Here is a 14011-nt window from a genome sequence, read left to right on the forward strand (position 1 = left end):
AACTACATATTTGTCATACCTTGGCTATTTTAGCTGTGCTTTGATGAAAGCAGTTGATTGAATTGTTCATATTTATTATGCCTTTTCTCTCTTTTTTTTAAGCTAATGAGTTGATGGTATCAAAATATTCTATGTTAGTATTGTTCAGATTTCAATATTGAGCATTTATTGTTTATCAATGTGACTGACACAGTAGATTGCCTTTGTGTATGCGTTTGTGTGCAACAGGTGCCAAGCGGAGGAAGGGTAGAGCGCATCTTCCATTCCTGTTTCTTGGCATCCATGGTGGTACAAGGAGGAGGAGGAGGAGGAGGAGGAGGGGGAGGCTTGTTGGGCTCGTCCTCTGCATCTATCAGGGTTCTCCAGGAGGTGGTATCTGTCTCCGGTGCACAGGGTTCCAGCCAGTCCCCCGAGCCGAACACCTCTGCTGAGAAGCTGCCTACCAGGAGCAGCTCAAGCAAAAGGTATGGTGCCTCTGACAGGTTGCAGTTGCAGGTCCCTCTCTCTCAGGTCACGCCCAAGTATCCTCTTTATTAGGATTCACACTGATGCCAAGAAGCATGGTACAACTCTCAAGAGCTGCTTGCGATCAAAATCTCAAGTTTTTTGCCTGTGTGAACATGAAAATCCCATCAATAGCGCAATTGGCATCGCGATCCAGATCCCATAAAATCTTGTGATTATTTCTGAATTATTGTGATTTGAGAAATACAGAGATGATGTGTACTGCAGCAAGTTTGTGAACACTGGAGCAAAAAGTCTTGAGATTTTTTATACTATCATTCCAAACACGCACGATTAAACAGAGCGCAAACACAAGGGTAAGGGTCACCATTTTGGTACATTTGGGGCATGTGCAGTTTGGTTGACAAATTGTCACGATCGCCATTTAGCGGGATATTTCTGTCCATCTGATTGGGAACAAAAATCTCAGTATTGGGATCGCGAATGCTATTCTGCTATTTTGTCTGTGTGAATGCAAATTTTATAGTGCTAAGGATCTTCTGTCATGTTTACATCAAGAACAAATAATAAGTTCTAACACAATTGAAATAGTATGTCTGAAGTTACATTTGTACATGGTGTTAAGTAGATGAATCACACACCAGTCACAATACTCTATCAAATAATAGTTACTACCTTTATAATCATTGCTTTCCTACTACCTTCATATGCAATATGTATGCCATGTGTTATGCTCTACCCAATTCCACAAACTCAAACCAACCTTGAAAGATAGCAGCAGTTAACATCAGCTAGCTTGATAGCATTACCATCGTGGTAATCTTCTACGTGATTTATTGCCCTGTATAGCTGTTCAAATACGATATTTTATTATCAGTCTTATTCTGCTTGCTTCCTCTTGTTATTGTTGCATTCAGTAATAAATCCTGTAACGCATACAGTTCAAAAAGATTTTATAAACAGTATGTCTCACCAGCAATAATAGTTTCAGAATATGATTTGATTCTTATGAAGTGTAATGTGAAGAAGATATGATTTTACAAGTAGTCCTCTGATATGAAAAGTCTAAATAGATGTATACATGTGCATAGTTTCTTTTTTAAAGCATTCCCGCAAACATATGTCAACTGGCTGCAAGGCTGTTGATATTGCTAGCATTATTGAAAAGACTTTGGAAGCTCTGACCTGTAGTGTAAAATGCAGACTTGCTCCATGGATATATTTGGCAGTCCAAGCACTTCCTTTTGTTCATGTTTTTTGCATGTATACTTTCTTTTTCTTCTTCTCCAAGCGTGCTGCTGGGAGTATGAGGTTTATTATATCCCAGTGTGGTTGTATAGCTGAACTAGATTGAAATGCACCTGCAAATTCTGATAGGATTAGGGGCAGGGAACGTGGATGGGACTCATCGTGTTGCATGTTGAGTCCCGTTTATTAGCAAGACGTTGTGTGCATGCATCAACTTCACTGTACCGATATCTGCTGGGTAGCGGGTGGGGCAAGACATATTTTGTTGGAATTCTTTATGAGATGCACTTGGCAAATTATGGCAGAGCATAGACGTGCCTACACCCTTAGATAGCCAAGAATTCCTGAGGAATATAGCTTATCAATGAATAAGAGTAATCCAGAAGATAGCAATGGCTACATTGTATACATTATCTTGAGAATCAACATCAGTGTATAGTTTTCTGAATAAGCTCTGTAATGCAAACATTTTATGTTCAGAATATGTGTAGGAGGTACGATTTGTTTTAATTTGCATCCAGAAATGGTTCATTAATGCTAGATTTACGACGTACAGTGTGGCTTGTATGTGTCTGGAAATGATGTGAGCAAGATGTTAGAACTGACATGAGAAATGACAGAAATGTTTCATGGTTTGATTTGTTTTATAATTGACTGGGGATGTCTTCATCCAGTGGTAAGTTGCTTCTACAAATGTATTGGCAGAGTGCATAGAATGCACGTATCCACCCATGTTGTCATTTCATCCATCTCCCAGTACTTGTCGGGAAGTTTATGAGGCTCCAGATGGCATGAAATTTCAAATAGTATCTTGAAAACATATATTTATACCCCCGCCAAACGAAGTTTGAAGGGGGTATATAGGAATCAGCGGACGGTCGGGTGGACGATCGGGCGGTCGGGCGGTCGGTCCGTTGCAAATCTCGCGTCGCGAACTACTTCCTCAGTTTTCAACCGATTCCCATAAAACTTGGCACAGATGTGTGCCTTGGGTTGTAGATGTGCAAGACGTATTTTTTGACAGTACCCAAAAGTACGTTGCCATGGTAACGGCATATTATGGGCAAAAATGGGTACAAATCTTGCGTCGCGAACTCCTCCCACAGTTTTTGATCAATTTTTATGAAATTAGGTACAGATGTTCATCTGAATATTTAATGTGCAAGACACATATTTCCGCAGTGGCAAAAAGTGCGTTGCCATGGTAACGGCATGTTATTGGTAAAATATAGGGCAAAATGCTTCATGGCAAAACTGCTTCATCAGTGTTCTTCCAATTCTCATGGAATTCATATTGAATGTTTGTCTTAGGATATAGGTCAGCATGACACATTTCTTGACAGTGACAAAAAGTATGTTGCCATGGTAACAGCTCACATATTATGAGCCAAAATGATGGAAAATTTTGTGTTGCAAACTACTTCCTCAGTTTTTGCCCAATTTCCATGAAACTTGGTACAGATGTGTGCCTTTGGTTGTAGATGTGCAAGACGCATTTTTTGACAGTACCCGAAAGTACGTTGCCATGGTAACGGCATATTAATGGCAGAAGATTAAGGAAAGATCTTGCGGATTTAACTACTTCCTCAGATTTTTGACCAAAGCTTATGAAATGTGGCACACACCTTGATCTTGGTGGGAAGATGTGGAAGACATATTTTTCGGACTTGTCGGAAGCTGCGTTGTCATGGTAACGGCATATAAATGGCAGAAGATCAAGGAAAGATCTTGCGGATTGAACTACTTCCTCTGTATTCGACTGAAGCTCATGAAATGTGGCACACACATTGGTCTTGGTGGGAAGATGTGCAAGACATATTTTTTGGACGTGTCAGAAGCTGCGTTGCCATGGTAACAGCATATTAATGGCGGAAGATCAAGGAAAGATCTTGTGGATTGAACTACTTCCTCAGTTTTTGACAAAAGCTTATGAAATGTGGCACACACAATAGTCTTGGTGGGAAGATGTGCAAGACATATTTTTCGGACGTGTCGGAAGCTGCGTTGCCATGGTAACGGCATTTAAATGGCAGAAGATCAAGGAAAGATCATTCCTTGGGTAAGACTGTCGTCACGGGGCGGGGGTATTAATCACCTTCAGTGATATTTCTAGTTTATACTGAATACAAATTAACATATATTGTTGTTACCTTATACAATTTGTCTACACATTTGTTAAATATTGGGGTTGTTATGAGTTGTTAGCCACAACTATGTATTGATTTCCAGTAACAGTAATTTATGCGTTGCTTATTAGCTGTATTCAAGCAATTCAAAATCAAGTCTGCACAAATGGGTGGACTCGTGCACAAATGTATGGCTGTGCAATCCAAATCACAGGGATATAATATGCACAATTGCAAGTAGATGTTGTCAGTCCACTTGCTGCTCAGCAGTGCTCGGGAAAAGAAATTGGGCAAATAATCTATGTAAAATCAATGCCGAGGCGGAGTGGTCATGTAATGTGATGCATACCGCAGAGCAGAACCACCTCGGCTGTCTCTTGATCTTGGTGGGATATTACAGGCACTGCTGAATGTTGATGTGGTACTGTAGCTTCAGGCTTTCCATTGCAAGAGAGCACTTAATTGAGATGTTACTCTAATAGGACGATGTGAAATAATATGTCTGGAATGTTTTTGTGTGTGTGTGTGTGTGTTTGTGTGTGTGTGTGTGTGTGTGTGTGTGTGTGTTTGTGAGTTTGTGGCATGTTCCTATTTACTTATAGGATACTTGCATGTACAGTTGTATGAATAAATGGTGATGCATGAAAAAAAAAAAAATCTGGAATATTACCGACTTTGAGCTTTTACCTTCGTCATATAAATTAAGAAACTGCTGTAATGAAAATGTCTGCGTACTGAAAGCAATACCCCTTTCAAGCTGATAATCAAGTTCATGAGTAAATTTTGTTACAGAAGTTATCATTTTGTCCTTTCCTGTTAAATTGGCAACTCTATGTATTTTACACAGGAGAAAGATTGGATGAAACTGGTTAGATTCATAAAATATATACAAAAATATCAAATATTTGCTAATCTTTGAGAAAACAGGAACATTTTAATCTTTTGATATGAGTTGCTAATTTAAGAAGCAGCTACAAATGTATATGAAGCTTTTGATACTTATGCAATGGGAAAAAAAATGTTTATACATTTTGGGAACACCATTAAAGAAGTTACATAATCTATTGTATAAACATAATGCAAAAGTAGAATGACGGATACAGCAGCAAATCACAGTGTTGTTGTTTGTAGACTTGATGGGTTTTTTAATGCTGCATACAGAATGCATTTGCCCCAAATGTGTGCTGAAACACAGCCGTCACTCTGATACTTTACTGTAATAGCAGAAATGATTGATGAAAGAGCCTCCTGTAACTCGTTGACTGAATATCCTGTGTTAGAGTCACGGTCATTAGTTCTCCCCTATTGCCATTTGGGCAGTGAGATAGGTTAAAAAAGTGATGCTAATGATGGACTATTTACGTGCTACACTCATGGCAAGTTAGAAGTGAGGAGGACATATTGCAACATAGGATTTGCCAAGGGATCATTGCTTTTCCACAACACTAGACAAACATACGATATGTACGACATGCCCCAACATATACACACAGACATATCCACGTGTATATGCGCCAACACACACACACACACACACACACACACACACACACACACACAAACATTCATGCACAGTTGTCAGCATTTCTTGAATGCATCTCCTGCCAGTGTAGGGTAACATTGTATGGTGACGCTCTTGGATTAGACTGCAAGAGCCCTGCAGAGAAACTTAAATGCCAAATGACTGCGTTTGGTCAGGCACAGAACTATCTCATATCAGCAAAAATATTACAGACCCCCCTGACATTCACAATCATACTGAGCATTAAAACCAAAGCTATCCAGTAGGCACACTGTTATTTTTTTTTTTTTTTTGATACAGTGTTGTTGCCATGAATGTGCTTGAACTTAAAATTGTCTCAACCATTGTACAGAAATTCAATTTTAACTACTGCATCACACATTCTTATAGAGATTGAAATTGCTTCTAGGGCCGAAAGACAGGTACATGTATGTCTTGAGTTTGCATGTACAGCTCAGTAGTGGCTAATGGTCTTTGAAATCTAGATGTTCAATGATAGCATTTGAAAGGACAATAGGAATGAAAAGCAGCATTATTGTGTTGCAGGCACTTGAAAGCATTTGTTTTGTCACAGGGAAACCAATGTTATCCAGGCAACCGTGTTTACTTCATACTTTCCAAAAAGCGTACATGTTTTGAAGGTACTGGTACATGGAATTTGCTCCTCAAAACAAGCATACCCTAGAAAATCTCCAAAAGTGATTAGCAAAGAATGGGAAAGATTGATGTGCCGAAGCGGCAAGAACTGAATAATTAATCAAAGCATTATGTACATGTGTAGATGTATGGAACTATGAGAGTACAGGGCTTTCCTGTATGAAAATGTTATTTACAAAATGGCTGCGGTGTGCTAATTGAATGCTACTCAAGTGCACTTTTAGTTTCAGGCGTACGTTAGTGTCATTGGACTATTGTAATTTGTCTGCTTGGGAGATGCACTGTGCTAGAGAGTTTTTTTCATCACTGATATAAATTTCCAAGTCAATGTGTCTTGTCTATCTATCAGTGTCAGCCAGAAGACTGAAGTGTGGTCGTCCCTAAGTGATATGGAGAACACTGTTGCACAGAAGTACCAGTGGAACAACTCGAAGAACAGTCGCAAGCTGCTATTGTCACTGGGTATCGACTCGAGAAACATAGTGAGTATTGTGCCACAATTGTATTGGCTCGTATAAAGGAAGAATGTAGTTATATGTGCATGACTTGTATTCTGTGTGATAATTGTCCTGCAGCCTCACTGACACCTGTAGTGCAGATGTGCTACTTTCCCTTCCCGGCTATGTGTTATGTAACCCCTTACCCACGATCGTATCTCAGTGAGTGTGGTTGGCAGGGTGTAGTATCAGGTGTATATCCATGACTGAATGGTAAATTTCGTGCCCAGAGTACATCAACCTGATAATACTTCATTTGAACCATCTTGTCCCAGCTTGTAGAATAAGGGTGATAAACTCCTTGTGAAACAGGGTGTAATTCCGCTCGGGAATGGGAAGCCTTTATTGGTCACTGTTGAAAGTGTCACTTGATGTGAGGACAAGGTGCAAAAGTAGGGGTGCCAGATTTTTCGCTTGCAGGGCACGATGCAAGAATTAATTTATTTTTTCTGCCGGTGAATGGAAGATGTTATTAGGACTACTTGACATACATGCAATCATATGTAAAGATGTGTGAACGTACAGCTGAAGTTAAGTGATCATAGAGAACTTTACACATCTCAGCCTTTGTATTTCAATGCTTCAAATTATCAACAGTGCTTAGTGGAAGTCCATATGCTTTGGCACATTAAATGCATTTTGCCATTCAATTCATAAGCCCCAGATAAAGAAATGAGGGAAGAGAATTTCTCTTACTGTAATTTTTGATATCAATAGGCATGTCTACAGAAATGGAAAGGTGGAAGGGTAACTAATCAATGTTACATTTGATTGCTAATTGCTCTAATGTTGACTAATTCATTGGAATACTGATCAGAGGAGAGGTTTTGAGGGAATGACCCTTTCATAGTACCATGGTCCATGATACTACTCAGGGAGAATGCTTGTGGCCACAAATATGTGCTTCCCAAAAGCTCTGCTTTGACATTTGCATGGCATTGTGACTTGGTATAGCATAGCCTGACGCTATATCACATATGGCATAATTCAAAATGGCAAGGATTATTCCATAATTTCGTGAGAATGCACCCCTTCCCCCCCCCCCCACCCCTGCTACCACAGTGACTTACTAAGACGGGCTTACAACCTGCAGGCAGAGCGACAAATTGGTGTGATATTAATCTAAATTGCCGCAGAGTATTTTGAGTCTTGAGATGTGATCATGAGAATGAAGCAAGTTCTCAACCATGTACAGTGTAAGACTTATAGCCAGGTCACCCCTGCACTGCTCTGTGTCTCGTCTGTCCTCAGTGACTGTCTGTACCTCATGACCTCCCACCAGTATTGTTCTATAACACACCTGTTATGCTTTTTGTTTGTTTGTTTGTTTGTCTTTTCACCATAGATGATGTTCTGTTATCTCTGGTATCTTGCAATACATGTTTCTTTAGTCTTAATCCTTGTGTTTCTGAGTAAGCATGTCATGTCAGTGAAATTGTGCTGTTTTCTTTAGATACTAAAACAGAGGGGGCTACTTTGTAAGTCCACAAGTATTAGAGTATTATTATTCCAACAACTATAATGTACATGTTAATTGTGTAAGACTGCTTTCTGACCAAGTGTTTTGTCGGAGGTAATGTATACCTTTAGAATTCATCAGAAGAAAAGATGATAACCGTCACATGAAAATGAGACCGTGTGAGAATAGGATTGGGCAAGAAAAAGATATTTGAGACCATATTTTGACAAAGTTACCTCACTTTTGTTAAAGAGGGATTCTAACAATGTGGTTGTCCCACTAACCCACATCCATGTTTGTAGTTTATGGCGTACATGGTTGACAGCAAGGATTTGTACTTAGATTTTTAATATTTTCTGCCAGTTCAGACTACATTGGAAATTTGTTTCATCAACATTGACAAGCTTAAATTAGTTTTTTTTTTTTTTGTAATTGCTTTATGAAATGCAAAATTTTTACTGATACACCTTTTCAACTGCTTCGACAGTTCAAATGCATAGAACAGTGACACCAATCTTCCATTGTAGTCAGAAGTGTGTGCTCTGTTTTCATACATTGTACTTATGAAATGAAAATTATGTCCTATGACCTTTGACAGGACAACAGCATTAAAATAAGGCTATGAATCCTGTGATTTCTGCATTGGGTGTGTGAAGAGTGAATGGCTAGGGTCCTTGTACAGTACTACACTTCCTTGCCTTTGACACTCATTGCTCTTTCCCTCACTGTCAGTAGAACCTTTTGAATGGATCTAGTCCTCCATTTCCCCTTTTTAAGTGTGTATGAAATTAATTTTCATTTTCTTTTGTTTGCAGCAGCATTTAATGAATTCAGTGTTTAATGTCTTCGTTGCGGATGAATTAACTATAGGTTGATATTGTGCGGTTGTAGTGTTCTTGCATGTTTTACATAAACAGTGATAGATCTTTCTAATGCTTTCTAATTCCCTTTATAAGGTTAATTAGGGGTTTCACTTCACTAATTTGCACATGTACATGTATGCTTAAATTTAATGGCAGGGGTGTGAATTGCTAATCTAATCGAAACTATTAGCATCTAGACACTTTTCATACCAAGCCATGCAAACATTGACATACAATGTATATGGCTATTGCTTGTATGTAATCTTTTATAGCCCTGAACTAAATTACCTATTCCTCTCTCTGTTCCTTTATGCCGCGTTCAGTATAACCCATTCATAGCTTAAAGTGAAAACTAAGTTTCGGTAAGTGCTGGAGAACCCGTCTAGCACCATTTCATTTGTACTTGCAATATATCGAAAGAGTCCACTAACAAACTTACCTGGCTGACGCGGTTTGCCGGAATGATGAGTCGATTTGGAGTATTTTGAGAAAAATAATAATAGTAGGAAAACCGACTTTTATTCCAGAAGGCTCCAGACTAACTCGGTCTCGGGAAAAATTCGACCTTACTTCAGACAATTCACACGCAGTATAAGTGATCGCCACATTCTACTGGCCACTGCAAAGTACCAAATGAGGCCTAACTGAATGGACAGGAAAGTGTGTGCTAACGTAATCCTGTACAAAACACTTGAAACAAAAATGACAGCGCGCGGTCCTCAGTTGCTGAGACGCGCGGTCTTTGGAGTTTTTGTTGTTGTTTATCAAGGGCCTTTGATTGTTTTAGAGGTGCTTGATAGGCGCACACTAATTTTGCTTGCGCGCAAAAGAGGTTTTTGATGCGCGCGTTGTAGCAACTCGGACCATTACTGCAAGTAGCCAGAACACGAAGCGCTAGTTTATACAGGCGGCTCCCATAGGACAACACTGTACAATGTGTCAGAGGGACAACCATTACAACTCATCCCGCCGTCAAAGCGAAGCCGAGTTATCCCCGAGTCCGAGTTTAGCCTGACCCCGTTAGGGTAAGTTCTGAGACTGAACCTTTTTGGTTAATATTTCGCATTTTCGTCGTTACCCATCGAATATCTTGTAATAACATCGTTATCCTGCACATTTCCTAAGCATACGTTCACATTTGGGAGCGAAATTCGACAACTTTTGCAGGCCTACCAGAACTTTGTTTGGGCTTTAAGCCCATCTACAATGTATGCTTTTTCTAAGCTCAGGCCCCTTTTGACTCCTTTTTCTAAGCTATTTGAGTATCTTGCATAGGGGACATTTGATGACGATATGGGATTCTCTGCTTGTATAATGCTGTGCTCTATTGTTGGAATGAATTTTGGATCCTCCACATTGAAACAAGATAGCTTTCATTTACCATTTTCGTAACTGTCATTGTAGTATATAAAGTATATAAAATACAATGCTTTGTGAAGTGCTTCGCTCATCACATTGTTATGGGAGGGTGATTAATCAGTACTTTATATGTCATATATTTTACAGGGTTATATTTTCGTGAATTTTGCAAGTGAGATGCTATTCACAGATTGAACAACATAAGAAAATGTTCACTCTGATCCCAACATGAATGCAGCATAATATGCGTACATTTCTCCGTCTGTTACTGTTCTTCGCGATTGTGAATTTAAATCTTGTGGAATCATTGGGAAATCAGATTCACAAAAACTTAGACTTCCTAATATACATTTATGGTGTATACAGTATATCATTAGTATTACAATCAGAAGTCAGGCAAGAACCACATGCACAACTGAAGTCATGTGCAGATACTTATGGCCGCTTCCTTGTAACTTATGGAGCTCACAGATGCATTAAATAAGGTGTTTCCCTACACCCATTGCAAACATTTATCATTTCTTCAGTAGTTCTGACGGTAAGGAATGACTGCAGGTAGGGGCATGATAAATTTACAAGTTAGCAACAGGAACCAAAGTACTGGCATTATATATCATTTGTTCACATACCATACAAACAGTATAAGCAGGCTTACAAATGTACATGTATATAACCTTGTTTGTCCCTGAGGACCTTATTTTTCCATACTCAACTCACGATGCCCCATAAACAATCGCTGATTAGCATGCTATAAAGAAAACTGCAATCTTCAACAGAATGAATACAGATTGTCCTATTAGATGTCTTTTATAGTACACTATCTTCTTATTGGCACGGAGATATAATATTTCTACCACACCTCCTTTATGATATGCCATATAGATGTGGGTTTTTTTTTCCCTGATATCATATACTTCCAGCAACTTTTGCCATGCCATGTATCTTTGCTTTGTGTTCGGTGAATAATGTGCTCTATTCAGCAAGAGCTACTTAATATTTCCAAACAATTTCTCATGTCTTTCTTGTCAAACGTGACCCTTCCATTGACACTTTCAAGCTTGCCACGAGTGAAACAAAATGGTGACGTTGACCTCCAGTGATCATAGAGAGACCGAAAATTAGAACTATTAATAATGGGGCAACTGCTTGATTTTTCTTGTTACAAGTTCGATCTGACAAGCATACACCCTTGTAAATGAGGAAGCACTGCACACAAGGTTGCAATGGGCCAACATCGTACAAGTATCCTCTATCGTTGCTCATCATCAATGCCAATTACTGCTGATGGTTACCTGGAAAAGCGTGACATAGCCAAGGAGATTTCACGGTGGGCATAATCATGGATAGGGTGTTTGCACTCTGATGTACTTTCTACAGTAGATGTGATGCATCATCACTGTGGTAGAGACAAAAAGGCATAAAGGAAATTTAGTATATTGGTTTTGATGTCTGTTCAATTAAAAACATGCAAATAGTTTATCAAGCAAATTAGTGAATTCAATCATAGTATTGTTTGTTTTTTTACTCTTGTTAGCAAGAAGTCTATCATAGCATTTTCCAAATAGTTATCTATGTCAGTTAGACTACATTAGCTTGCAAAAAAATCTCATCTGTAAACAGTATAAAGAAATTATTCATTTTTTTTTTCTTTTTAATTTTACCCTCTTGGATTATGTGTAAGAACATACATGTATGTGTGTATGCTGCCCAGACTTGTGCAATTAGGAGAAAATGTAGTAGAGATGTATTTCATGAAGGAAGTAGATCAGCGATCAGTTAGTGATGTCACAATCCTGTGATGAGATGTGTCTTCAGATCTACATGTATGCCCATAGGTTATGGTATCAGATGAACTACAGTCTACGAGAGAGTACCAATATTCAAGCAGCCACAGCTTCCTGGATATTTCAGTATACCTAAATATCTCCGATCTATCTCTGCTTCTGTAAAAGCAGAAGTGTTTGCAGGAGTAGTTTATAAACACTTGGCCCAGTAAACAAATTTGGCAGATATAATTTGTTTCATTTTGCTAAATCAGATACATGTACATGAATGATAGTCCGTATAACAAGCAAAAAAAAAAAAAGAAAAAAGAAAAAGAAAAAAAGTGCGCTTTCATTTTCATACTAGATTTGTGTCACGTGAAATGCACGAAATTTCCCCACTGAAAATTTCAACTTTAACAGTGTCTGTAATGATTGTCTTGGGAGGAGGGAATCTCTGTGTGGAATTGAAATTTCCATTCTGATGGCAGCACAATTTTGTTGTTACTGCTCTCGGTGGTTGGTTGGAGTTGTGTCAAAGAATGTATCTCCAGTGAACACTTTGCTGATGCACTTTGCATTCATGCAGATGATACAAAAACAGGCCAACTTAGTATCCTTTTTAGGATAGTAAGTGTTTGAGGGTCTTTCTGTCTGATGAAATAGTGATTACTATTATATGTAAATGTCCAGATTTGAAGAATTCAGACTGCTCAGTGTGCCAGACCGTTGTAAAATCATTTGTCATAAATCATGCACAGAATGCTTATTTCTGTTTGTTTTGTCAATCAAAAGTAATGAATGATAGAAGTTCAGCAATTGATTTCACTGAATTTCGGTGAGTCCTTAAATGCCATTACAAAAATTAAAATACACATTTATGGGTCATGCCTTCAGTTTGTTATGTTCCTTGAAAGGTATTGCTGGTTGTTTGTAATTGTATGCTGTCCATTTGCTCTGTAAAAAAAAAAAGAAAAAAAAAGAATGTTCAAATACAGTTGTAGTAACATTGCTTGACTGTGTATAGAAGTCTGGATGTATAAAGTACTGTGGGTTGAAAAACATGAGTCTTATTTTTTTTTATGACAGGGGATATATGGCTTGAGTGTAAGCAGCTTACATTTCTTTTTCATAGCAGGTTTGATTTGATGCACCCTAGAATTTAAAAAAAAAAGAAAAGATTTCTAAGCATTGCCATATTTCCTTTAACCCCTTTGCTGTCAAAATCTAATACCCATAACATACAAAGGCAGTATGATGAGTATCAAAGAACAACAACAGCAACATCAAAATACATGTACTAAGTGTAATTACCCACTGCTGATGGTGTTTTACCTGTTGTACTGCACTGGCATCATGAACATGTCTATGCATTGTGCAAGTGAAAATGATTAAATTGGTAACACGCATAAATTTGTTTGGATTCTGCACTGATAACCAGTCCCACCACTAATGCATGGTCTGATTGGTATGAAATGAAAATTGCGCTTGAGGGCTGTTTTCTCCACCCCCCCCCCCTTTTTTTTTTTCATGCTTCTCGCAAACAATTTGTGGTTTTCTGCACTGGGCTCATGTGTGCTATGTCACTTTTTTTCTCTCGACCAATACTACATACCGATACTAAAAGCTAAAAGGCATTGTAAAGATTTTGAACATACTGATGGTTTCTTTATTGCTGGTGACAGCAGAAATGAAATGGACTAGCCATGGCTGATTATCATTTCTTGCAATCATATGGAGTTGGCCTATATGCCAATATGATTTCAAAACAGTAATTTACTGAATACCTTAGTTTCCATCCATCACTTATAGATAGAGATATACTCTATACCAGCAATGGCGGATCCAGAGGGGGGGACACCGGGCACGTGCCCCTCTTTATTTTTTGTTAAACAAAAGAGACAAGAAAAAAATGGGAGGGGGGGATGTGTGCACCCCCCCCCCCTTTAATTTTGTAAAGGCGCCTCCCCTTTACGGAATTCCTGGATCCACCCCTGACCAGGGATGCTTTCCTTATTTGCTGCTCTTCTATTCAAGAAGTTTTAACAAGAA

General features: G+C 38.7%; 1 protein-coding gene across 1 annotated transcript in view; it reads left to right on the forward strand.

The window, feature by feature from the left end:
* LOC139722772 (uncharacterized) overlaps positions 1–14011 on the forward strand; it is a 47716-nt gene that overhangs the window by 18406 nt on the left and 15299 nt on the right. The window contains exons 3-4 of the mRNA XM_071634058.1: positions 229–464; positions 6368–6500. Coding sequence (XP_071490159.1) covers positions 229–464; positions 6368–6500 — 369 coding nt within the window. The remainder of the gene's footprint in view (positions 1–228; positions 465–6367; positions 6501–14011) is intronic.

This window comes from Diadema antillarum, unplaced genomic scaffold, assembly GCF_040938485.1.
Source record: "Diadema antillarum isolate AM-2024a unplaced genomic scaffold, OU_Dant_1.0 scf00000171, whole genome shotgun sequence".
Classification (NCBI taxonomy): Eukaryota; Metazoa; Echinodermata; class Echinoidea; order Diadematoida; family Diadematidae; genus Diadema; species Diadema antillarum.